At 40.5% G+C, this 27,434-nt stretch overlaps 1 protein-coding gene across 5 annotated transcripts in view; it reads right to left on the minus strand.

Annotated features, from left to right (window-relative positions):
* sona (sol narae) overlaps positions 1-27,434 on the minus strand; it is a 679,307-nt gene that overhangs the window by 284,173 nt on the left and 367,700 nt on the right. For 4 of the 5 annotated variants that reach the window (XM_067143283.2, XM_067143282.2, XM_067143284.2 and 1 more), the window contains one exon: positions 20,410-20,537. In XM_067143283.2, the coding sequence (XP_066999384.2) occupies positions 20,410-20,484 (75 nt within the window). In that variant the 5' untranslated portion in view covers positions 20,485-20,537. Of the gene's footprint in view, positions 1-18,173; positions 18,249-20,409; positions 20,538-27,434 lie in introns of those variants that run through there. The other variant, XM_067143285.2, reaches the window with a different exon arrangement.

Raw genomic sequence — 27,434 nt, forward strand, 5'->3', positions numbered from 1 at the left:
TTCTTTCCCTCGCGACTTTGGAAACCTTTCACTTTTAACACTTCCTTTCTTCTTCTTTCTTAATCTGCTTACCCACCAGGGTTGGTTTTTTCCCTCGGACTCAGCGAGGGATTCCACCTCTACCGCCTCAAGGGCAGTGTTCTGGAGCGTGAGATTTTCGGTCGGGGATATAACTGGGGAGGATGACCAGTACGTCGCCCAGGCGGCCTCACCTGCTATGCTGAACAGGGGCCTTGCGGGGGGAAAGATTGGAAGGGATAGGCAAGGAAGAGAGAAGGAAGCGGCCCTGGCCTTAAGTGAGGCACCATCCCGGCATTTGCCTGGAGGAGAAGTGGGAAACCACGGTAAACCACTTCCAGGATGGCTGAGGTGAGAATCGAACCCACCTCTACTCAGTTGACCTTCCAAGGCTGAGTGGACCCCGATCCAGCCCTCGTACCACTTTTCAAATTTCGTGGCAGAGCCGGGAATCAAACCCGGGCCTCCGGGGTTGGCAGCTAATCACACTGACCACTACACCATAGAGGCGGACTAACACTTCCTTTCTAAAAATCTCTATCTCTGTTGCTGCTTCTTCTTCTCTTATATTGTTCCTTTCCAAACCTTTCCTGACTTCATGAATCCAGGTTGTTGTTGACTTCTTGTTCCAAAGATATCTGAAGATCTGTTTGGTTAACCTGTTGTCATCCATTCTGTACAAATGTTCAAAAACATCAATCACCTCTTTCCAGAGTTCTGTAGTTCCTAGCGGACTGAGTATTTTCCATATAATTTTTCTTACCAGTACTTCTAACTTATTCAGCTTGTAATTCAGTACTAGACATTCACTTGCGTATAGGCATACCGGTTTATTATTATTATTATTATTATTATTATTATTATTATTATTATTATTATTATTATTATTATTATTACCAAGTCTTTCTGAAAGAAACATTTCCTTCAAGTCTTTAGTGAAAGGCTAGTGTCCTGCCTCCTAAATCAGGGCTTATGTGGAGCACTGATTGTGAAGGTAGATATCACTGTACACTATTGTAGGTCGCGTGACACCAGAGAATGTCGTGAAACTTGATCTTAGTCTTTTAGACCAGTCCTCATGGACTATATGGCATATGCCCTGCTTCGCCCACGATCCTCGGGGAACAGGAAGTCCCACCTGGTCATAAATATTACTGTCAGGAGAGGACTATTGTCCAACACACAACATTTCGTTGTTGAGAAACGATAAGACGGGAGAAATTGAGTCAACACTAATTGAGATTGGAGGCTTCAATCAGTTAGAAAGCCAAGCAATAGAACTATTCCTTGGGTATAAAATTATGAATAGGCATAAATGAAATGCAATGCCATGTGGCCTCCAAAGAGGCCTGGGGAAGATCTTTTAATTTGACTCCCATAAGTGACCTTCGCGATGTGATAGCTATGAAATGATGATGAAGACGGCACATACACCCAGTCCCCATGCCAGAGAAATTAACCAATTATGGTTAAAATTCTCGACTCTGATGGGAATCAAACCCCGGACCCCTATGGCCAAAGGACAGCACGCTAACCATTTAGCCATGGAGCCAGACTAATAGGCATGAAGAGATTCAGCTATTGTTTATTTAAAATATTTATTTATTTATTTATTTATTTTATTTATTTATTTATTTATTTATTTATTTATTTATTTATTTATTTATTTATTTATTTATTTATTTATTTATTTATTTATTTATTTATGTATTTATGTCTTCACAAAGTTAGTGCTCTTCGCCCTCTCTTACGCTTAACCTCGCACGATTTTTTTAAAATATATTTTTACAGTATTGTTTTAAATATAATGCTAACCCATACAAGTCGTGATAATATTAATAATTTCGTGTGGCTATTTCTAGCCGGGTGCAGCCCTTGTAAGACAGACCTTCCGATGAGGGTGGGCGGCATCTGCCATTTGTAGGTAACTGCGTGTTATTGTGGTGTAGGATAGTGTTATGTGTGGTATATGTGAGTTGCGGGGATGTTGGGGACAGCACAAAACCTCAGCCCACGAGCCACTGGAATTGACCAATGAAGGTTAAAATCCCCAACCCGGACGGAAATCGAACCCGGGGCCTTCTGAACCGAAGGCCAGTACGCTGCTCATTCAGCCAACAAAGTTATGAAAGAACGTTTGTTAAGTTGGAGTAAATAGCATCCAAATTAATACTTAAATTAATAACGCAGTATCTATAGTAACTAAATGACAATAATGACAACAAACAATAAGAACCGCAATGGGTTCCCTCAGGGAACTTATATTTTGAAATAACAACCGTCATCAAAGTGATTATTGTCACGCCATTTCCTTGTTTCTATCTTTGCCGGGCTGAGCAGCTCAGACGGTTGAGACGCTGGCCATCTTACCCGAACTTGGTATGTTCGATCATCGCTCAGTCCGGTGGTATTTCAAGGTGCTCAAATACGTCAGCCTCGTGTCGGTAGATTTACTGGCACGTAAAAGAATTCCTTCGGGACTAAATTCCGGCACCAAGGCGTCTCCGAAAACCGTAAAAGTAGTTAGTGGGGCGTATTTAGTCAATAACATTTTTACTGCCTTTGTCTTATTATGATACTGGGTGGGGTGAAAGAGGAATCCTTTGTATTTAAATGAAATAAAGTAGTGGGATTTTCTTCGTGGTTAGAAAAATGCCATTTATATTGTAAATTTTTGAGGGAAAATAATTAAATCTTGATCACATTGTCAAAACCACGTGGCATTGCAGCGCAAGTCATTTTAAACGTGACGTAGGCAGATTCTATTTTGAATTCGCACAAACATACTGTACGTTTTGTTTAAATTCAATAAATTAAATTATATGAGTAAACTTGTCTGCCTCCGTGGTGTAGTGGTTAGCGTGATTAGCTGGCACCCCCAAAGGCCCGGGTTCGATTCCCGTCTCTGCCACAAAATTTGAAAAGTGGTACTAGGGCTGGAACCCGGTTCACTCACCCTCGGGAGGTCAACTGACTAGATTCCCACCTCAGCCATCCTCGAAGTGGTTTTCCGTGGTTTCCCACTTCTCCTCCAGGAAAATGCCAGGATAGTACCTAACTTAAGGCCACGGCCGCTTCCTTCTCTCCTCCTTGTCTATTCCTTCCAATCTTCCCATCCCCCCCGCAAGGCCCCTGTTCAGCATAGCAGGTGAGGCCGTCTGGGCGAGGTACTGGTCATACTCCCCAGTTGTATCCCCCGACCCAATGTCTCACGCTCCAGGACACTGCCCTTATGAGGGTAGAGGTGGGATCCCTCGCTGTCCGAGGCAAAAACCGACCCTGGAGGGTAAGCAGATTAAGAAGAAGAAGAAGACCATCTGAGAAGCACTACGAAAACTACCGCAGGTAACTCTGACTCAGTATCTCTCTTCAGAGGATCCAAACAATCTTCTGGTGGACGAAAGTGATGAGATGATGACGACAACGATGATGGTAAACAACGTTATTTCACAATTACACTAGTCTCAAAGTGATGAGTACCGGGCGAGTTGGCCGTGCGCGTAGAGGCGCGCGGCTGTGAGCTTGCATCCGGGAGATAGTAGGTTCGAATCCCACTATCGGCAGTCCTGAAAATGGTTTTCCGTGGTTTCCCATTTTCACACCAGGCAAATGCTGGGGCTGTACCTTAATTAAGGCCACGGCCGCTTCCTTCCGACTCCTAGGCCTCTCCTAACCCATCGTCGCCATAAGACCTATCTGTGTCGGTGCGACGTAAAGCCCATAGCAAAAAAAAAAAAAAAAAAAAAAAAAAAAAAAAAAAAAAAGTGATGAGTAGTATCAAAGGTGACTGGCGTGTAGTTCAAGCTTGGGTATTTCGAAGGTCAAGTGGCTGTGGCTGGTACGACATCCTCAGGTTTAACCTTAGCTTCTAGGCCAGGGGCGCTACTTCTTGTATCAAACAACTTCCTGTTGACTTCACGAGGAGAGGTCAGCCATGTCCTCAACTATCAATTATAAATGTTTACTAAGGATGGAATCAAACCCAATACTACTGGGTCAGTAGAGTCGACAATGTTAACTGCTAGACTGCAGTAAACATCTTCACTCATAAATACACGGTGAACTGTATCAATAATAGAAATTAATAATTCAACCCGTGGTGTTGGTTTAACGTGCCTGTTTCTTCCCCGAAGGCCCCGGCTTCGTTTCCCAGCCAGTACAGGGATTTTAATTCTGGACTGAAGGCTAGAAACCTCTCAGCCTCTCGAGACCAACTAAGCACCTGTCTGATAAGAAAAGCAGCGGACCCAGTCAAGAAAGCCAAGAAATATGGCTGATGGTGCCGTTCTGCTGACTACGTGGAACACCAACATGTAGGTCGCCTATCTGGGAAGTAGACCAAGTATACCAAGGCGGTTCGGGCTGTGTAACAGTAAACTTGCATTCGGAAGAGGGTGGGTTCGAACCCCACTATCGGCAGCCCTGACGATTGTTTTTCCGTACTTTCCCATCTTCACTCCAGGCTGCACCTTCCTTCCCAATCCCAGCCCTTTCCCACTCAATCATCACCGTAAAGCTGTCTGAGTTGGTGTATGACATAACTGGTGGACTCGTTTAAGAATTATCACAAAGAAAATTCAAAGCGCAATTACGAAATTGTTTGTATCAGAAGAACCAAGAATAAAGAAGCAGAATGGAGAAGAATTACGCCCATAGATGCCGTTACAGTTCCAATGCCAAAGGTCGTCTGGTGAACACTTTCACTGTTATGTGGAGTGTCGCTTCATCGACCCACCCAAATAACTAACTCACCACACCTTATTCCCACACTGCGGTTTGAAGCAGCTTCATATGGAGTAGAGCAGGAAGTTGACAACAGCCCACGTGCTGGGCGCAACATGGGCGTCAGAGATACGAGCTTCAAACCCTTCAATCAGGCGGCGTCCATTGTGGGTGACATAATTACAGGCCCAAACTCAGTGTGTAACTAATAGTGAACTTCAATAATGACAGTGTGAACAAATTCCCTAGTTGTGTCAGTGCGTATCGTGAAAACTCCGATGCTCAGCAAAAGCTTGGCGTGGTTTAAGTCTGGGATTTATGGCCCTGTGGTATTGATTATAGAGAAGCATTAAGAAGTTGAGTATCTGGATCATGTATTCTTGATTCCAGTAGTGAAGGACTTTTTGTCTCACATTACTAGGGCCCGGATTTAAAAAAATGCATATGTGCATATACAAATGCATATTTTGAACGTTAGCGCATATACAGTATTTTCTTTCTCTTATGATTTGTGATCGATTATCTAAGATTTCTGATCAAAATGAAAAATCTAATGAACTCTCTATTATATATATTGTACTTCCCTTGGCAACACGAGAAGCCTTCCCTGATCAAGGAAAGTGCTTTCAGTGTCGCAGGCAGGTCCTCCTTTCTGACATTCAATCCATAAGCAACTACATAAGTGGAATCAGGCAGTCTTTGCCAGAACAATGTTCTAAGCAGTCAGTGCCACTGTACAAGTGTTGCCCAGTTACGTCCGTCGACGTAGAACGATCATTTTCAGCGTAGAAATTAATTCTGTCCGACAACAGGAAGTCACTGACCCCTGAAAACTTTGAAAAACAGTTGATAACCTACTGCATCATTTTGCAAGGAATGAAACATGTTTATCAATTTCGCACTGAGTTAAAATTAAATAATGCCTTTGGTATGTGTATTTCGCTTTATTTTTAGTGCATACTTTCAAAATTTTTAGTGCACATATGCATGCATATTTTTGGAGTTTTTAGTGCATAGTGTCTCAACTTGGACCACTTGTCAGTCTTGTTTGCAACTCCTTGTTTTACTTATAACCATGTTCTACTGTACAATAAAGCAAGCGAGGGTGTAATAATAAGGCGAGGATACATTTCTCACACGTATGTTGTTGTATGTTGAGTGCTCAGTCCGGAGGCTAGTTTGGACCTCAGCAGCTCCGTCATCAGCCGTCATAGGTGGTCCAGGCGTCATTAAAATGGCATACTAGGGAAATGAGAGGATGCGGTAGTTTCCCGTTGCTTTCCTTAGTGAGTCAGAAGTTGCCATCACATATCAGTCTCCCAACCCCAACTGACCCTACAAGCTATATGTTCACACAATTCATAACAGGGACTGGCTGCCTAATGAATGGCATTACCAGCATCACTCATACCTCGGTCACTTTCATGTTGTCAAAGCCAAGGATATGACTGAGACAGGTGAATGAAAGTAACAAATTTGCTCTAGCCCACACCAGAACACATAGTACAGTGCAAACACTAGGTCTCGCCAGGAAGGGCAGCCTCATACGTAGAAGGAGAAAATACGATGTATTATCTGCGCACTTTTTAGCGATAGATTTACACCCTAGTGCTGAATCGGTCGACTTCGGTTATCTTCGAGATTCGTATTGGCAACCTTTGAAACATAAACTAAGAATCGCTTATGATCGCTGTGCGACATCTGGCATACACTTTAAGTACTCGTACTGTTGTCGTTTACACAGCAAAGCCAAACTATAGAATTCATGCTAGGAACACGTTTCGCATCGGGAAATATTGTATAGTATTATATATTGTGTGTGTGACATAGTTGTTGGCGTAAGATAATAAAGGTTTAGAAAATTCCTATCGATCGATCATATTATCGATTCAATTCAGATTGCATTTCCATTCAGTTGGCAGTACTACCGGAACCGGCAGTGCTATTTTCTTACGCCTCAACCGAGTACAAAAATCTATCACTAAAAAGTGCGTGTACAATATGGACATGGGTCCAGAAACGCTTAGAACTCATTTCTGGATAGTGCATTAATCACGGGAGACAAACAAGAACAGAACATACTAGCGTACCATATGAAACTCTTTCTTGCATAAAATGTTTAAAATGTCCTCCGTTAACATTGATTCATGCACCAATCCGTGGAGACGCAGAGTCTCTTCGGGCCGACCGAAAAAAAAATTGGTAAAACGCTAGGAAGAGGTATGTTATTGTGGTGGTGATTATTGTTTAAAGGGAAAGTAAAACTAGGCAACCACCCCCACATAATGGTGTTGCCTCACGTCTTATCAAGAGCCCTGTGTGCAGTTCTTAGCGTGAGTGAAGCGTGGCTGTGGTATCTGTATGGTTATTTGTAACCTTTCATTTGGCACTTGCTTCTGGTCAGATTAAGTAGATTGTCACAGCTGTCTTTCTTCAATAAATTGTCCTGCTCCTTCGCTGAACGGTCAGCGTTGAAGCCTTCGATTCAGAGGGACCTAGGTTCGACGTGCGTCGGGTATTTTAACTGCGTTTGGTCAATGCCTGTGTAGGTTTTTGGCGATTCTGTGTATTAGAAAGTTCTACGGCTAGGAAGGTAGTGGTCATAGCCTTAATTAAGATACACCTTAACATTTCCTTAATGTGACATTGGAAAACCACGGAAAGACATCATTTGCAAGTTGTTTTACGTCGCACCGAGACAGATAGGTCTTATGGCGACGATGGGACAGGAAAGGGCTACGAATGGGAAGGAAGCAGTCGTGGCCTTAATTAAGGCGCAGCCCCAGCATTTGCCTGGTGTGAAAATGGGAAACCACGGAAAACCATCTTCAGGGCTGCCGACAGTGGGGTTCGAACCTACTATCTTCCGAATACTGGATACTGACCGGACTTAAGCGACTGCAGCTATCGAGCTCGGTGAAAGACATCATTAGGGCTGTCGACAGTGAGATTCGAATCTACTATCTACCGAATTCAAGCAAACAGATGTACAACTTATACCGCGTAATCAACTCACTTATTCAACTTAAATGTTTAAACCCTGTCTTATTGTATAGAAATGGATGTTCAGTTTGAAATCTTCTCGCCTACATATGGAGTCAATAAGTATAACGAGTTCTAACTGTTGTTGTTTTTGTTGTTGTTTTCACAGAGTGCCAGATGTCCAGCTTAGACTATAATCTGAAAGCCGATTGGCTAGTCCGTCCGGTCTATGGGTCGAACTCGCGACCCGCCTGGAGAAAGGACTGTCACTTTCTCTTGCCCACATACAGCGCACTCTGCCTCATATAGAGCGATGACCTTGGGAAGCCCATCCACTGGTAGCATTGTTCTTCTTTCACTCTTACTTTCCCCATTTCTCTCTCGTTCACTTGGCCTGCAGCCACTAATTCGCGAACCATTGCCCGGATGGCCATAAAGGGCTACGAAGGTTACGTCTTAAGGTAAATACCACTCCACACTCGGATATTCCTTTCTCCTTGCCCTTCCCTTCCTGCTTTCAGCAGCTGGAGTGGCCTGTGAGGCAGAGGCGCCAGGACAAGTGAACGGATATACAGATTGCTATCCACAGTATAACTATTCTTAAGCTACCATTTGCAGTTGTGGAATGTGATAGGTGAGCACAGGGCATTGTTCTGAGTTTCAGCTTCTTATACACGGAGACTATCTTTTAGTACCGGCATTCCTCCCTTAGGCAATTCTTATATTCTCTTTCAAACTTGACGCTATAATCAGGAACTTGGAGTACTTCTGTATTTGTTTAATCTTCAGGAAGATTACGTTGGCATTCATGGCACATTCTACCCAATTTAATTCACCATCATTCATTTCACCTTCATTAGTTCCTCAACTGAGTTTGGCGTCGGGAAGAGCACCAGGCCGTAAAATACATGCCATATAAATTCATCTCACCTCATCTCCGACATCGTACCATACAGACTTAGTCTATTGGCTACAGTATAATGCTACCAGTTCAACGTTGTGCTAACGCATTTGCGTTTTCGCTGGCACTAGTTTAGGACAGGGAAGATGTCGATCGTTTATAGCTTCGGTATTTGTTTGCTGTGTGTATGGGAGACCTCAGATAAATGTCTTCAGGGCTGAGAGGCATAAGTTGTTGCTGATGATGGGGCTCCCATTCACAGCAAACGTTCGGTGGATAAATAAATAAATAAATAAATAAATAAATAAATAAATAAATAAATAAACCTATGTATGCTGTATTTTAATCATGAGCTTTCATGCCTTTCAGTGTTTACGCTACATGCTTCTGTGAATGTACTGAGCAAGTCTGTAAACCTCCGTTTGGTACTGGCACTGGACTCTTTTGCTTTCACGTCTTTTTATTCAAAATCCTTTATTATTTAACAATAATCTCTTATATCTACCTCTTCTTCTCTTACCCTTATAACCATGAGCATCAGTCTCCTAGGTAACCTGTCCCTCCTTCCATGTACGCTCAGGAAGTGAGATGTGCGGCGATGAATAATGAGAAAAGGGTGTTTGGGCCTCTGTAAGAACGAAATTGTAATGAAGGATTCTTACTGACATATTCATAACAAAAAATACTGGCCAAACCGAGTGGCCGCGCGTATTAACGCGCTACCGCTATGGAGCCAAACTCTGAATTCGGGGGGGAAAATGAAATGGCGTATGGCTTTTAGTGCCGGGAGTGTCCCAGGACAAGTTCGGCTCGCCAGATGCAGGTCTTTTGATTTGGCGCTCGTGTAGGCGACCTGCGCGTCGTGATGAGGATGAGGATGAAATGATGGTGAAGATGACACATACACCCAGCCCCCGTGCCAGCGGAATTAACCAATTATGGTAAAAATTCCCGACCCTGCCGGGAATTGAACCCGGGAGCCCTGCGACCAAAGGCCAGCACGCTAACCATTTAGCCAAGAGGCCGGGCTGGATTCAGGAGATGCGTGGGTTCGAACCTCACCGTCGGCCTTCCTGTAGTTTTCCATTTTCACTTCCAGACAAACGCCAGGATAGTTCCTATTCACAGACCACATCCGATTCCTTGTACCTCCTTACCCAATTTAATTCACCATCATTTATTTCATCTTTATTAGTTCCTCAACTGAGGTTAGCGTCGGAAAGAGCATCAGGCCGTAAAAACATGTCGACATCGTACCAAAAAATGGGTGGAGATTCAATAAAATAAAATTTGGATAACAACTGCAGTCTTCGCGATACTACAGTAATATGTTAAGAATGGAAGGGTTAGACAAGACTGTCCTAGTACAAATAAATGGTATCTGAATCGTTAAACATATGGTTAAAAACCATGGACCTGATTACATATCACACGTTTCATGAGGTATAATAACCATATTCTTATATCTGGGAATCTTCGGTACAGAACAACTGAAATATGAAATCTCTGATGATATAATGTACAGTATTATGTTCGAATATGCTTATTTAGAGGAACAGGTGAACATTTAAAGTTCACTACTTCTGGAAGCAGATGATGGGAGCATATTCAAGGATCCGAATCTAATTTCCTCAGCGAGAGCCATCAAAGTCGAGGTTAATACCAGTACCTGAACCCGATTAAGATCTCATGACCTTTCAGTCAGGAAGTACACTCATTGTCAAATATCAAGGGCACTGTTTCATGCGAGCTTGTGTTCTCACGTGCCGGAAGGATTTTAAAGGGTGAAGAAAGATACTCACAGCGGAAGAACCTACCTTGAAGATTGTACTTAATTGAATGAAGTAAAATTTGTAAGACCTACACAGACCTTTATGATACGAAGGACCACTTCTTCATAAAATATCAGGTACCCGTGACTCAATCCGCAATTCAATAAATAAATAAATAAATAAATAAATAAATAAATAAATAAATAAATAAATAAATACATAAATAAATAAATAAATAAAATACTGTACTGCATTTGAAACATCGGCCGGTTGTACATAATGTATATAGAACAACGATACGGACGAAGAACGTGATAGAATAATATTGTTTTGTTTTTACATTCTCAATTCAGTTGACATAATACTAAACTGTATGTAGTCAGCCAAGTCTAGGAAGACAGTGCTATTATGTCTTGTTGGTGACAGATTACGTAATTCAGTTCATTCACATTCTGTCCAGTATGTGGTTCCGGGACCGGGGGCTGGAGCAGGGTTTAAAACAGAACAATCAACTTTTACTGAACAACATATTGACCCCTGACCAACACTGAAACATGGTCCAGCATAACAGATACGATCACCAAGGCGTTAACTGCTCGGTAGATATCAACAGCTTGGCTCATTACTTTCAGTATGTGACGAAACGCTAGGCTTGTGGTTAACAATTGCTGACGTTCGTGACATTCCCAGCAGTAACCAGTCTTATGTATGGAGCTCACAGTTGAAGAGTCCTGGACTGTAACAGTAAGGACTCAGTAAGGATTCATTGACAAATAGGTACAACCTCCCTCAAATTCGAGTGCAGTTAGATTCCTTGGCCGAATGGTCAGTATAGTAGCCTTCGGCTGGGCTGGAGACCTTAGCTGCGTCTGGTACTTCCTCTGACACGGGGACTGGGTATTTGTGTTCGTCTTAATACATGTTTTCATTTGCATGTAAAACATCCCAACACCAACCACCAGAGAAACGCAATTAATACATCCCTCCAGATAGGATAGGCATTTAGCCGTAAAACTGGGTTCAATCCAATAATGAGGCCGAGCTTTAGTAACTGGGAAAATGATTGAGAAGAATAAGGATATTTAGGTTGGTATCATTTTATTGAAAAGCAATTTTCCGTTCCTAGCCGCAATCCCAATTACTTGGAAATACATGTGATTGTTAGCCCAGATTTGCGGTGGCATGCCCTTCAAGGCCAATCCTATGTAGAGGTATTCATTTTATACTGCGCTTGTCTATGGTGGGTGATAGTGTGGAGTACTGTGGGAAAATGAAGATGTGTTAGTTAGACCAACATACTGTAAATATTCAGATGTCAAGCTAGAGGAATTAAGCTAAATGCGGCTAAAACGCTCGGACTGGATTCGAACCAGGGGCACACTAAACCGAAGGCCGCAGCGTTTACCATTCAGACAAGGAGCAGAAAAAAAAGGCCAGTTGTATCAATACATAGAAAACATATTGCAGAGAGTTGTTGTGACCAACGCTATTTTACTTAGAGTAGCCTATATAAATTTCACACAAAATGCCCTTATATTATTCAGGTTTCGGACAAACATTGTCATTCGGAAACGAAGGATGAGTGGATAATGGACATCGAATCGATGTACCTGACAGGGAACTGGGGAAACTGTTTGCAGATACGAACGGGTGAGAACAATATTGAAGGGGCGTATTCATAAATAAAAGGATTAGAAATGAAATCGTTGTATCAAGCTTGTGCATATCGACTTTGATAGTGGGGTCACTGAAACGAACAGAAGAGAATAGATTACATAGAAGACATAAAAATGAAATGAAATGTCGTATGGCTTTTAGTGCCGGGATATCCCAGGACGGGTTCGGCTCACCAGTTGCAGGTCTTTCTATTTGACTCCCGTAGGCGATCTGCGCGTCGTGATGAGGATGAAATGATGGTGAAGACAACACATACACCCAGCCCCCGAGCTGTAGGAATTAACCGATTAAGGTTAAAATCCCCGACCTGGCCGAGAATAGAACCCGGGACCCTCTGAACCGAAGGCCAGAACGCTGACCGTTCAGCCAACGAGTCGGACATAGAAGGCATAGAGAATTAGAGAAATAGAGGAGAAGTTGGGTAGCCATTGTACTGATAGACGCAGAGAAAAGGGGAAGAGAATAGCTGGTCAGCTACAAGGCTCCAAGTTCGAATTTCCTCAGCGGCTTCGGGTTGGATTTTCAAAAGGACAACGGCGTGGTGGCAGGACACGTATTTAACCTTAAACCATAGTCTAAATTCCAAAGTGAATCTGGGGCTCCCCTGACACCTCATAAAATCGGGAAGGTGAAATTAAAGAAGAAAGAAGATATTCAAGGGGTCTCTGGTTTAACACGAAATTCGAAACAATGGGGTGCCACTGTCTGTTTTCAGAATATCACTTGTGCTGATTTGGACTCGAATTGGAGTTTCCGCAGTGAGAAGCTTTCGATAGGGACAATAGCACTTAGATCGCGCCGATCACGGCAAAGACCGGAAACTAGAATGTGCTGTTAAGTATTTGTAATTAGATGGTTGCAGTAGCCAAGTCAAGTAGCCTTAGCACATTGAGGAGGGAGTACAATAAGGATAGTTGATATCAGCACTGAGATCAGAATTTCAGATCTGCAGTCATGTATGTTGCACACCTTCCGCCTGGAGATGGCACTGAACTCCAGTGTTACAAGGTGTTACCCTAGGATTCCACGAACTTACTCCTCCTCAGAAGTCATAGTTACGCATGACTCGTGCGTATGACTGTCGCACGCAGTCTAGATGTCCTTGGCGCCAGTCCGACACGCCCTTAATGTTATATAAGAGTGGACTGTTAAAGATCGCTGAGGCCAACTAAGAGGTATCTGCTAGATGCTTGCTCCGTCCACCAAGGACTACGCCGGTAACTTGAAATGCGTACTTGTACATAAATCATCATCATAGGCATTCACTCGCAGACAAGTATAGGAACATTTTCTTCCGAGTGCATCAACGCCGTCGATTATGGGTCCTGAGATGTTCGAAGAGACTTATACTAGAACCATACATAAAATAAAATAAATGAAATAATGTCCCCTTATTTATTTCTTACATTATATCCGTCTCACTCATCTGATTCCGTATTTAATTTAAAAATCCTCATTTTTATGTTTAGAATATTACTCCCTATTTTCAACTTGCATAATCTTTTTGTAGTCGTATTATATTAATGTTGTCGCTTAAGTGCGGCCAGTATCCAGTATTCAGGAAATAGTGGGTTCGAATCCCACTGTCGGAAGCCCTGTAGATGGTTTTCCGTGGTTTCCCCATTTTCATACCAAGCAAATGCTAGGACTGTACCTTAATTAAGGCCACGGACACTTCCTTCCCACTCCTAGCCCTTTCTTATCTCATCGTCGCCATAAGACCTATCTGTGTCGGTGCGACGTAAAGCAACTTACAAAAAAAAAATACATATTCATGTTCCATGAAATTAATTTTCAACCATGCAGTAACTGGAAAATGACTGGTAAGAAGAATTATATTTAGGTTGGTATCAGTTTATAGAAACACAATTTTCCTTTCCTAGCCGCAGTCCCAATTACTTGTCAATATATGGGAACTTTTTAGCCCAGATTTGCGGCAGCATGCCCTTCTTAATGCCAATCCTAACTTATGTGGGGGGCGTTTATTTTATACAGTATGCTTTTATGGTGGGTGATAGTGTGGAGTGCTGTGAGAAAAAGAAAATGTTATTTAGACCAACATAAATACTCAGTTTCCATGCTAGAGACATTAATTAAATGCGGCTAAAACTCCCGGATTGGAATCGAACCCGGGGCATTTTGAACCGAAGGTCGCAACATTTATCATTCAGCCGAGGAGAAGAAAAAAAGACTAGTTGAATTAATACGTATAAAATATATTGCAGAGAATTCACAGTTGTGACCGATGCTATTTTGTTTAAAGTAGCCTATATAGGCTACATTTCATACAAATTATCCTTATATTATTCAGGTTTCGGACAAACATTATCATTCGGAAACGAAGGATAAGTGGATAATGGATATCGAATGGAGGTAAGGGGCAGGGAAGTGGCGAAAGTGTTTGCAGATACGAACCGGTGAGAACAATTGAATTAATTTTCCCGCGAAGGTGCTATGTATTCCAATAAGAATATTATTGGTTGGTTATACGTCCCATTAACTATATTTATGGGTTTTGGGGCCACTGAGGGCCGGGGTAGATCTACGATCCAGTAAATCTACGATCCAGTAAATCTACCGACACGAGGCTGACCTATTTTAGCCTCTTCAAATACCACCGAACTGAGCCTGCGCTCTACCGTTTGAGCTACTCCGGCTGCCAAACAATTATTGGGAATCGTGATAGTCGAGTGAATGCCGGCCCCGTGCTGTAGGGGTAGCGTGCATGCCACTTACCCGTAGGCCCCGGGATCGATTCCCGGCCAGTTCAGGGATCTGAGGGCTGGTTCGAGGTCCACTCAGCCTACGTGATTAGAATTGAGGAGCTATTTGACGGTGACATAACGGTCCTGCTCTAGAAAGCCAAGACTAACGGCCGAGAGGATTCGTCGTGCTGACCACACGACACCTCGTAATCTGCAGGCCTTCGGGCTGAGCAGCGGTCGCTTGGTAGGCCAAGGCCTTTCAGGGCTGTAGTGTCATGGGGTTAGGTTAGATAGTCGAGTGACAGCGACACTGGCTTCTCACAAAGGCAACCGGGCTTCTAATCTTAGGCAATGCAAATGGGATTTTTTAAATGATGAAGATATGTTCCTGTAGTTCCAATTCCACGAAAAAATGGATGCCCCGTGGTTATTATCAATATATCAACAGTCACATAAAACTACAAAATTCCTTCTGTTCTATTAAAAATAAGAAAGGAGCAATGATACACCACCCCGATGATGGAGGTAATTACTGCTTTAAGGGGAATTGTAGCTCCTTCTGTGGATCATTAGTGTCAGCCTCTGGATCCCACGATCGTGGGTTGAAACCCACCGGCTAGTCGGAATTTTGAAGGGTGAAATAACCTCCATTCGACACTCGTCGTTCGTTTTCGGCATGTGAATGAACATTCCGTGTTTATCCATGGCCTACCAAGCGACCGCTGCTCAGCCCGAAGGCCTGCCGATTACGAGGTGTCGTATGGTCAGCACGACGAATCCTCTCGGCCGTTAGTCTTGGCTTTCTAGACCGGGACCGCCATCTCACCGTCAGATAGCTCCTCAATTGTAATCATGTAGGCTGAGTGGACCTCAAACCAGCCCTCAGATGCAGGTAAAAATCCCAGACCTGTCCGGGAATCGAACCCGGGGCCTCCGGGTAAGAGGCAGGCACACTATCCCTACACATACACTGCGGGCCATCTAGTAGGGTAAAATGGAACGTCGAAATTCACACGCAGGTATCCTAGATGATGTGAAATTATTATAAAAGGTTGCACATATTAGCTTAGGCCATATTATTATTATTATTATTATTATTATTATTATTATTATTATTATTATTATTATTATTATTATTATTATTATTATTATTATTATTAAATTCTAGCTTGTACAGCATTTATAGATGCCATTGTCTCACTCTAGACATTGATCAGGATATCGCAGCTAACTTTTCAGACATGTCTGCTCTGAAATGTAACCAAGTCATAAAACATTGTAGGTCAAATCTATTTACGACAGATGGGATGAGTAACTCCACTGGCCTTCTGAGCTAAAACTGGCGGGTTCGATCCCATATCAGTCCGATGGTATTTGAAGACGCTCAAATACGTCAGCCTTGTGTCGGTATATTTATTAGAACATACAAGAACTCACGTGCAACGAAATTTCAGCGCCTTGGCGTCTCCTAAAATCGTAAAAGTAGTTAATAGGATGTAAAACTAACAAAATTATCACATTATCTACGCCAAATACCCACCGAAGTACGAGAGTGACGGCGTCTACAATATGACAGCGCGACATAACATTCCAACAGCCATCAACTACTGTACGCTGATAACGAGCGGTTAGGTCTGGAAGATATGATATGAATTCAGACCTATTGTTTGCTCTGTAGTCGTTAATCCAAAGAAGGTCCCAGTGGCTCAGGCACCATATTTATTATCCTAATTGTTGAACATAATCCATATGGTAATTATTAATACTGATGTATTTCTTCTTTTCTGTTCTGTTTTTACATTTATTATTGCATTTTTCCATATTTGCGTTACTTAACTCTTTGTAAATTCATTTTTAATGTACAAGGATAAAACTAATATGTTTTCAAGACATGGAACGGATCTGTTCACTTTTCCATTAAATGATTGGATCTGGTCATTTCCTCACGAAACGGTACGGATCTTGTCACTTAATCACGAAATGAACGAATCTGGTCACTTTTTCATGAAAAGGAATTTATTTGGTCACTCTTTCATGAAAAAGAAAGATAACGGATCTAGCCATTTTTTTCGTGAAAGGGAATGGATTTAGTCACTTCTTGGCGAACAGATCTATTCACTTTTTCATGAAAAGGAACGGATCTAGTCACTTCCTCGTGAAATGGACCAGATCTATTCATTTTTTTTTCATGAAAAGGAAAAGTTATGATCAATTCTCCATGAAAGTGAACGGATCTGGTCACTGTCACTTCTTCATGAAATGAAGCCGCCTATGTTTTCCCGGTTCACTTAACCCCTGGTTTAGATGAAGTGAACTTTTGTGGTCAGTGCAGTGATTCATTCCTCATTCCGTGCTTATAGTGTAAGTTAAAAATCTGCTTTGGTCATTTTGTGAACTCTGACGATGACCACTTCGTGAAATGCATTCCTTATCTCTCACTCATCAACTTCTTATTAAGAGGCAAATTATTTTCGCAACACGCAAGGATCGAACAATGTTTTACATTAGCAGCTAATATTGTGCGTGTGAAATGGACATTGTATGGTGCCTTCGAGAAATCAACAACGTTGTGCTTTCCCATCCTCAAAGTGGGATTTTACCCTTGTAAGTTAGGTATAAGAGTATTGAAGTGATATGCATAGGGAAACTATCTGACGCTTTGATGAAAATATATAGGCCACCCTATCGCATGACACTCAAGTTAGGAGGCCCGTTAGTGGTCCTGATGAGGTACTCCACATTCAGGCACAAGAAGAAAGGAAAGTTTTTATGTGGATTAATAGGACAAACATCTGTGAGCCTCCGTGGCTCAGGTGGCAGCGCACCGGCCTCTCCCCGCTGGGTTCCGTGTTCAAATCCCGGTCGCTCCATTTGAGATTTGTGCTGGACAAAGCGGAGGTGAAACAGGTTTTTTTCTCCGGGTACTCCGGTTTTCCCTGTCATCTTTCATCCCAGCAAAACTCTCCAATATCATTTCATTTCATCTGTCATTCATTACTCATTGCCCCAGATGAGTGCGACAGGCTCCGGCAGCCGGCATATTTCCTATCCTCACCGCTAGATGGGGCTTCTTTCATTCCAATCCTTAATGGAAACAGGGTGTGGATTTTCAATAAGACAAATTTCAGACATACCATTCAATGAATGAACTACACGTAGCAATTCATTATGAAAAGAGAAGATATAATGGGATAAGTAATAAGGTATCTCTTCACCTATACTGTTGAGTTTAGAATTCTGGTGGATTCAAGGATGGAATCCAGCCTTAAACAGCGACTGAAACCTAAACTGAGCCAGGGCGAGAAATAACTTGATGGGCTGTAGAAGTGATTATAGTAACAACTACATAACTTCCTAATCTACTCTCCAACAAACAAAGAGAATTACCACACTAACCTGCAGAACTATGTTCAACACCTTGAGAACTCATACAGTACCCGGAGACTGTAAGAGTGTAATTGTGTTGTTCCAACAGCATTGTTCTCAATAGGGTTACTGTCTCGCCGCTACGTGCCTGTGGGCCACAATAAGCTTGATAAGGCAGTTCAACGTATAGTCGCTCTCAGTCGAGCACTAGCAAGAGAAAATGTTTCGTATGTTCCAAAGCAGAATTTGTTATTTGTGAGTATAGGTCCTGCGATCAGTGAACATGGAAGTTAATTGTGGTGGTGAATGATGATTTACAAAATATTTGAAGTGAGGTTTGATTTTTTCAGGGTTTTGTATGGGAATATTGTTACAGTATACCACACCCATGGCTTGCCCCGTGTGTCATTATTCTGCAAGTTGTTTAAAATATGCTCAATTCAATATTCAAGCTTTGCAAGGAATAACAGAGGGAAAAAGTGCTTTGTGACAGGCAGTGACACGAAAGACACACATAGAAGGACTTCGGCATTTGGTTATCAGTAAGAGAAGAATGTAATGTAATGTAAAATCTGTAAACGTTGTATGCCCTACTTTATTTTAGTGATGGTTGCTCTTACTGTAGTAATGAGCTGGGGTTGCGGTTAAGAGAAAATCTATGCAGTTATCATCCCTCAAGATATGAACTGACGAAGGAAGAGGGATTACGACTCCTCGACGAAATCGAGAATCGATTAAAGAAAGGCATGGAAATGAAAGCATCCCTAGCTTTCGTAAACTCATTACCGACGGGACCGGAAGAGAATAATATTTGTCCAAGGGAGGTCGGCCAGTAAGAATGACCCGGATATGAGTAAATGAAATCAAGGCTAAACTAGTTTGACACCCTATGATTGATACACATGTCGCTAAAGTTCAGCTACTAAGAAACCCCCACCCCAATCTCTCTCTCTCTCTCTCTCTCTCTCTCTCTCTCTCTCTCTCTCTCTCTCTCTCTCTATCTCTCTTCATTTATCTCAATTTACCCTCTCACAACTCTTAACAGCTTTGCTGTATTCTAACACAGTGTGGCAATAATATCAAGACTTTTGAGATTTATGGTATAAACTTGGTTGTTTTATATAAAATGCATGCAATAAAATACAAGGACAAGTGTCTAAGTTTCTTCAAGATGAGATGAGTCTTTCTATCGTACTTACAGCGGAGAGTTCTTATGGTAAATCCTATTTTTGTAATAAATATATTGTACTGATGTGTGAATTTGTCGGGGAAATGTAAACGCACTGGGACTGAATCAATATACGGCACATGAAATATCAATAGGTGGCATACAGTATTTCTATGTATCATTAATTTAATTTTTATTACATTATGAAATATTTTGTAAGTAGACGACTAGAGCACACTGCTGATACCTTTCTACTTAGACGACAAAATATCGCAACCTAATGGAGACCGAGGTAAAAAAAATTCTGCTAAATAATCACTCAGCGTTAAGAAGGGTACCCGGCTTTAAACTCCAGCCAAAACCTAAAATGAGACGGGATGGCTGCTACGACCCCAGAAATGTTTGGGATGAACTAAGGAAAAGATAAGTAATGAAATATGGTGTAATATAACAAACTAGAAGTTACGATTTTTGTTATGCATTTCTTAAATATTTGCACTGCAAATATGTGCGGGCCTACATGGCACCAATTTTTCCACCTGTTCCGAAATCGTAGGGTTAATTCTTTCACCATTTACGATCTATGGTCGTAGAAAGGAACAAGGTTTTGAATAACTGTATCCAGATTTTTAAAAAGGTATTTGTATGGCAAAGCATGAACGTGTGGAAATGAAATTCACTTGGGTGTAAATCTTCTTTGTGGAATTAGTTAACGCACGCGTCCGAAGAGAACGAGACTCACGTTTCGGCCTTGAATGAAGTCACATTTTCAATTCTTTCGTCAGAGGTTTATACATTAAAAGTAATCTCAATTGATTTAGTACGTCGTTTTCTGTTTTATAACTTCAAATCACATTTAGAAGGACATGCTCACGGATGTGCAAAAGCGCAAATCTTTATTATTTGCTTGTCTTCACATATTTAAGTTTAGCAATTGATTCAAGGACTACGGCGAATTTTCTGAATATATTCTTCTGAAATAAATTATTATGTCATATCTACCATATTCATCGAGAAAATGAGTAATCTTTATTATTTATACTATATGCACTAAAATTTCATTTATTTTAAAGGATATTATTACTACTTCTGACTTACCAAACTGCTAGCCGCGTGCAGTTCGTTGGTCCACGCTAAGAGAGTGATCACACTGAAGAAAGAGAACGTCGCCATGGCTGAGCTTCTTGTAGATGTTATCAATATCGCCGATAGTATTGCCACCGCGTCTGCGAACAGAAAATTAGACGTAGTTAGTCACAAGAAGGTAATGAAGGTTTCAGTAATTTACCTTTATCAGTTAGAGGAAGAAAATATTCTAATCCATGCATCATGATTGATTCCTAGTAATGATAAAATAACTATGAGGTTACCTCTGAAGCTCTTGTTTTTTTTTTTTGCTATTTGTTTTACGCCGCACCGACACAGATAGGTCTTATGGCGACGATGGGATAGGATAGGCCTAGGAATGGGAAGGAAGCGGCCGTGGCCTTAATTAATGTACAGCCCCCAGCATTTGCCTGGTGTGAAAATGGGAAACCACGGAACACCATCTTCAGGGTTGCCGACAGTGGGGTTCGAACCCACTATCTCCCGATTACTGGATACTGGCCGCACGTAAGCGACTGCAGCTGTCGAGCCCGGTCTGAAGCTCTAGACGAGTCCATATTTACATCACTCATTGTCAAAAGGGGACATACGTCACACTTATCGAAATGAAGGTATTTACGGATTTTTAATCTACTGTACGTTAAGGGATACATATTTCATTGAAAAGATAACGCAAGGATATTGTAATATAAAAAAATTAGCAGGCTTTGAAAGTATGGTTCATTTTTAAAAGGGCTATGTGTAGCACATACCTCCTAATAGTGAATGCACGGAATATGTTCGCTATGCTGAGCACTGCTGTTCTCCGTCTGTTATTCAATCCTGCATTTACTGTTACTGTCATAGAGTTTGTGAATAATTCATCTCATAAATTCAGTCTGGGTGCTAACAGCGATGAAGACCCACCTTTATGAAGGATGAAAACTTGATTTCCAATCAATGGAAATATGTTTGATGGTCTTACAAACTGCTGGTTACAATTTCTATTTCAAATTGCAAGTTGGTCAAGATAACTTGCTTTACGTCGCACCGACAAAGATCTTATTGCGACGACGAGATAGGAAAGGGATAGGAATAGGAAAGAAGCGTCCGTGCCCTTTGTTTGCCTAGTGTGAAAATGGGAAACCACGGAAATCCATATTTAGGGCTACCGAGAGTGAGGTTCGAACCCACTATCTCCCGAATGCAAGTTGACAATTTCGTGACACAAACCGCGAAACTACTCGCTTGGTGTGCATTTATTATAATGAACTCAAATTCTATGTTTTTCAACACTAAGCAGAATTAAAAACCTATAAACGCTGCAAAATACTAAATGTACAAATTAGAATGTGACATCTCTGATTTTAAAACTCTTAATATCACCACTCCTAACTATGATATAAAATAGCCAAAATGTATAAGATCATTTTTTAATATTCTAAATGCTTAGATGAAGTACACTAACGCCTACTTATATTACAATTTGTAATGGCATACTGATAATGTAAAGCACACATCGTCTAGTACATAAACAAGTAATGTAGCATTCTATAGGCATTACTATAGGCATTATTTACTCATTCAGCACAAATATTTCAGATTCCCTATGGGAATCAACATCTATATCATTATTTGACATACAAGTTTATTTCTGAGTTGCAGTTACGTAACATTTCTAGATCTGGCAATGGCCCCGAGTTAGAACTACTTTATTCATATTCTCCCACTGGCGAGCACAAGAATGACACTGAAAAACTCTCACGTGTTCTGTAGATTACTATAGTGGATGTATTCAGCGAACTGTATCAGTGTATACCGGAGCTAAGTCCTCGAACCACGCCTTACTTGACAAGATGGTTAATGGTATCTCAGGGGAACCAAGCCCGTACTCAAGGATAACATAGCTATTGTTTCTCAGAAAGCTCTTGGTAAGCACCAAGCCGAGCGAAAGGGACTTGATATTTGCAACCCGACCTTAGTCTGAACTTGGTTTCACCGGTATCGCTGATGTGGTCAATGAAAATGTAAATACCCACTGAAACGTCTTCTGTCTCCCTGAACTAGTATTTTTGTTTGTTTTTTATAGTGGATGTCTATTTTCAGTTTCGACTTAGTTCATCTATAACTGCGAGGCTTTACCATCCGTCGAAATTAATTCAGTATAAAATAAATTCAGAAAATACCTGAAAAAGAAAAAAATCATTTAATTGTATCTTTCCAGGCATACCTATTATACACTAATTTATTTAAATTGTATATTTTTAGGTATACCTGATGTACAGTAATTTAATATTTTATTTTTCAGGTATAATACGTTGTTAAATGTTTTCCTGTTCAGGCATTTTCTAAATCTATTTTATACTGAACTGGTTTCGACACCGAGCGGAATGGCCACGTGTGTTAATGCGCTACGGCTATGGAGCAAATCTTTGCATTTGGAAGGCACATGCGTTCGAATCCCACCGTTCACTATCCTGAGAATGGTTTCCTGTGGTTCCCCATTTTCACTTCTGTGAAAATACCGGGAGAGTTCCTATTCATAAGCCGCAACCGATTCCAATAGTAATGTCATGTGCTTTACGTCCCACTAACTACATTTTTACGGTTTTCGGAGACGCAGAGGCGGCGGAATTTAGTCCCGCAGGAGTTCTTTTACACGCCAGTAAATATACCGACGCGAGGCTGACGTATTTGAGCACCTTCAAATACCAACGGATTGAGCCAGGATCGAACCTGACAACCGATTCCTTCCATCTCTTTACCCAATTTAATCCACCACCATTCATTTCATCTTCATTAGCTCCTCAACTGAGGTTGGCGTCAGGAAGATCATTTACCTCAACCCCGACCCCGTATATCAAGAGACATTTCTAAGGGGTGGACATCCTTTTCTTTTTTTGCTAGTGGCTTTACGTCGCACCGACACAGATAGGTCTTATGGCGACGATGGGATAGAAAAGAGCTAGGAGTTGGAAGGAAGCTGCCGTGGTCTTAATTAAGGTACAGCACCAGCATTTGCGTGGTGTGAAAATGGGTAACTAGGGAAAACCATCTTCAGGGCTGCCGGCAGTGGAATTTGAACCCATTATCTCCCGGATCCGAGCTCACAGCTGCGGGCCCCTAACCGCACGGCCAACTCGCGCGGTGACATGTATGAAAACTGAATTAGTTTCGACAGACTGAAGAATTATGGACGGAACTAGTATTTCAATTGTTTTTCTTTCCTCACTTTCGTCAAGCAGAATAACTGCATTGCTTAATAGTCCAAACCGAGCAAGTAGCCGCGCAGTTTGGGTCACTTAGTTATAAGCTTGCATTCGGGAGATAGTGGGTTCGAACCCATCAAAGAAGGTCGAATAGGAAAGATGAAAGTGAGGAGTACAGTACAAGTGGAGGCAATGATAGACTCAGATAGGCGAACCGTGGTCGCAATGTCCTGCACTCAAATTGAGAGTGGTCGTGGTCAATATTGTTTTTACAGGGAGTAAAACTAGGCAACCATCCTCTGTTAACACTAATCAGGGGGGAGGGGGGTAATACGTAATATATTTCTAAGAAAACATTTAGGAGCATATGAGCAGACATCAGAGATGTATCTGATATTTACAGAGGAACATAATTTTGTTGTGTAGTGAATATAAAGATTCCAGAACCTTATGTAAATAACTTATATTTCGACTTCTGAAATGTTATGTAATTTTCTTAGAGAACTTGAATACAGTTTCGGATAATAATCTGTTTGACAGCTGAGCCAGTACAACAGGAATTTATTTAAATAAGTGACTAAGAAACCTGACATAATAATAATAATAATAATAATAATAATAATAATAATAATAATAATAATAATAATAATAATAATAATAAATTGGGCATGCATTTTGCGAAACAAAATTTTCTGGTGTGGTTTTTAAAAGAGCCATCCATATATAGTTAATTTTTGGGTCATGCCTGTTTTTTAGTCATGTTTTGTCATTGTTAAGGTCTGATTTGTCTTGTATATTTGGACGATTTCAGGTCTTACACGAGGAACACCATGGTTCTACTTTACCAGCGATTAGTACCTTCTCTTTTTTCTTACAACTTGATTTACGTTTACTCATGTTGTTATCCCCAAGCGTAAAAACCCAATCTTATTTCACATAAAAACACACAAACATTCGAGCCCTAGTATAACATAAGCAAGTGAGTGTATGTTTGCAACGTATAACGCCAGAGAATGAAGACTTTTCCTCTTTGATGCCATCGTGAGCTGTTATATCTCCAATATAGATGTGATTTGCACCTCGTTCGATACGCTGCAATGTGTCCCTACAGCGCGGGTCAGAGCCGTAGGCGAAGAAAATACTTCCTGCATCATGTTTCTAACGATGGCAAGTTTCTCCTTTAGTGAATGGCTTAGAGGCCTACAGTATTATAGTTTGAAATATTAAGGAAATCTTAAATGAATTCTCATAAAATATTCCCTGTGCTTTCCACTTCGTACTAACGAGATTATATCGCGAAAACCAATTAGCGGCATTCAAATCTTCAGAGAGGTATACTAAGAAAGGGAATGGTCATAAATGGTAAAGATGAAATATAAATGGGGACGACTACTTTGTTAATAAAAAAAAGAGAGATATTCATCTCTTACTGATCAAACCTCTATTCTGTATACTGTATAGGAAAATCTAAAACGCAAAGAGTAAAATACTATTCAATGCGAAATTATACGAGATGGAATTCAGTGCCACAAATTTAAATACAATTACAATGGCAAATTTATAAAATCAAAATAAATATGAATATATTTCCTGGGTTACTAAAATAAACGTCGAAAGAGCGAAAAAAATGAACAAAAGTAAAAGCTCAAATTAACTTTGGACAAATGGCAGTGAGTTTCTGACATTTAAATAGTAAATGCGAAATAAGGCACAGTTTTATTTAATGCAACTTTAAAGCTTTCGAGCCTGTCAAAAATTTGTAACACATATAACACTATAACATGCCTGTAACATATACATACTATAGGTATGTTATGTGTGTTATAGTTAGTGTTTACAGGTATGTTAGGGGCCTATAATGCTACATGTGTTATAATGAGTGTTTTGACAGACTGGGAAGCTTTAAAGTTCTTTAACCAAGTCGACGCTGGAAAACACGGCTTCCTTCTTTAAGAAACATACAGTTTTATATGTAATACGGTATTCCACTTAATGTTATACTGAAAATAAGTATATAGTTTAAGTTACAGTTCACTGAGATTCCTGGATTGTGGTATACTTAACAAAACTATCTACAAGAATATCCTTCACAATTTTGTTAATGGTGAAACTACAGTGCAAGCTATATTTTTAATGTGTTCTATGACCTTAGTATTAAACCTCTTCTAACTCCTATATGAATTAATCACACATTTTGTAAGGTCTTTTCTACCACTAAATTTTATGACCTCACATGAATAAATGGTAAATGTCTTTCTAACCAAGTCAAAACCATAACTTCATATGGAAAATCTAGTCTTAAATAAGAGTTTTATTTATGTATATGATGTCTTATTCTGCCATCACTCTCGTGACAAAATCTACGTAGTTGTAGTAAAATAATTGGCTTAGGATTCAAACTGAAGATTTACTTTACAAGGGATGGGTGATAAGAATGGAGAAAAACAAAAACAAGGAGGTGATACTAAAATAGAATGAGTAAGACTGAGTTCACTGCTTTAAGTGTAGACAGAAATCATTCATTCATAGCCGTAATATATACAAGAAATAGGCATCCCACTTTACTGCCTATTGAGTTAATATTGCTAAAACAGGATAAAATACCTCATTGTGTTCTCAACTACTCAACTATAGACTCTTGCGAATAGTATGAGTTTTAGTGAAAAATTGAGGATATGTATAGGTACTTTAAAGCAGAAACAAGTTCCAGAAAGGACATTTCAGGAATCGATCAGTAACAAGGAAAGTATATAACTGAGGATTTATAAGAAGCAAAATTATTTAGTCTCACACCAGGCAGAAACTGGGGCTGTTTGTTAATTAACGCCACGGTCGCTTCCTTCCCACTCTCAGCCCGTTCCTATCACCTCGTCGCCATAAGACTTATCTGTGTCGGTGCGACGTAAAGCAAATTGTTAAAAAAAATAGTATTAAGAAAATTTTGCAAACTTTGGGCTGGGAAGACTTAGGAATAAGGAGATGAACAGCTTCAATAAGCAGAAAGTTCCTGACTGTCAGTTAAGAGACAGCTTGTAATGACTTTAGTAGGTGAATAAGTTTAAATAATGTTTTTTTTTTAAAGAATGAAATGTCATAATATGAAGATAAATTTAGAATTCAAGAGGACATATTTTGATACATGCTCATTTATAGGAAGAGAAGTTAAGGATTGGTATAATTTTCCAAGGTAAATTTCATAAATGTTCAGCTTCTTTGAAATCATTGAAGACAATACAAGGTAAACAACTGATATGGAATCTGTCACCTGGGTGACAGCCCTAAATACAGACCAGTGGTGATTGATTGATCGATTGATTGATTGATTGATTGATTGATTGATTGATTGATTGATTGATTGATTGATTGATTGATTGATTGATTGATTGATTTATTTATTTATTTATTGACGTTATAAAATATCTTTTGAAACACGAAAAAATCAACTTTTACACAAATTTGTGTGGTAAATGTACAAACATTATCACGAATAAATTGTAGTTGAAACAAAGTAACATATTAGGCATTATATTCTACAGCGTAGCTGTTTCGACATTATGAAAGACAGTTCTCACTCTTTTATTCTTTGTCATTGGACCACTCAGTATTTCAACACTGTATAAGTTATTTCTCCTTTTAGTGCTTCGAGCGTAACAGAATGCCGTCTGTCAGGTCTCTCTCTTCCTGTGTGTCCTGACAGCATTACTTTACTCACCGCTGATTTCAACACACAGCACCGGTACTAATTAATTGCCACTAACTGGGTGCCAGGGGTGTCCCTACATTTCCGGTAGGAATGTATGTTTTTCACTGAATAATTACTTATGATAT

The sequence above is a fragment of the Anabrus simplex genome, chromosome 3, assembly GCF_040414725.1.
Source record: "Anabrus simplex isolate iqAnaSimp1 chromosome 3, ASM4041472v1, whole genome shotgun sequence".
In the NCBI taxonomy this organism is placed as follows: domain Eukaryota; kingdom Metazoa; phylum Arthropoda; class Insecta; order Orthoptera; family Tettigoniidae; genus Anabrus; species Anabrus simplex.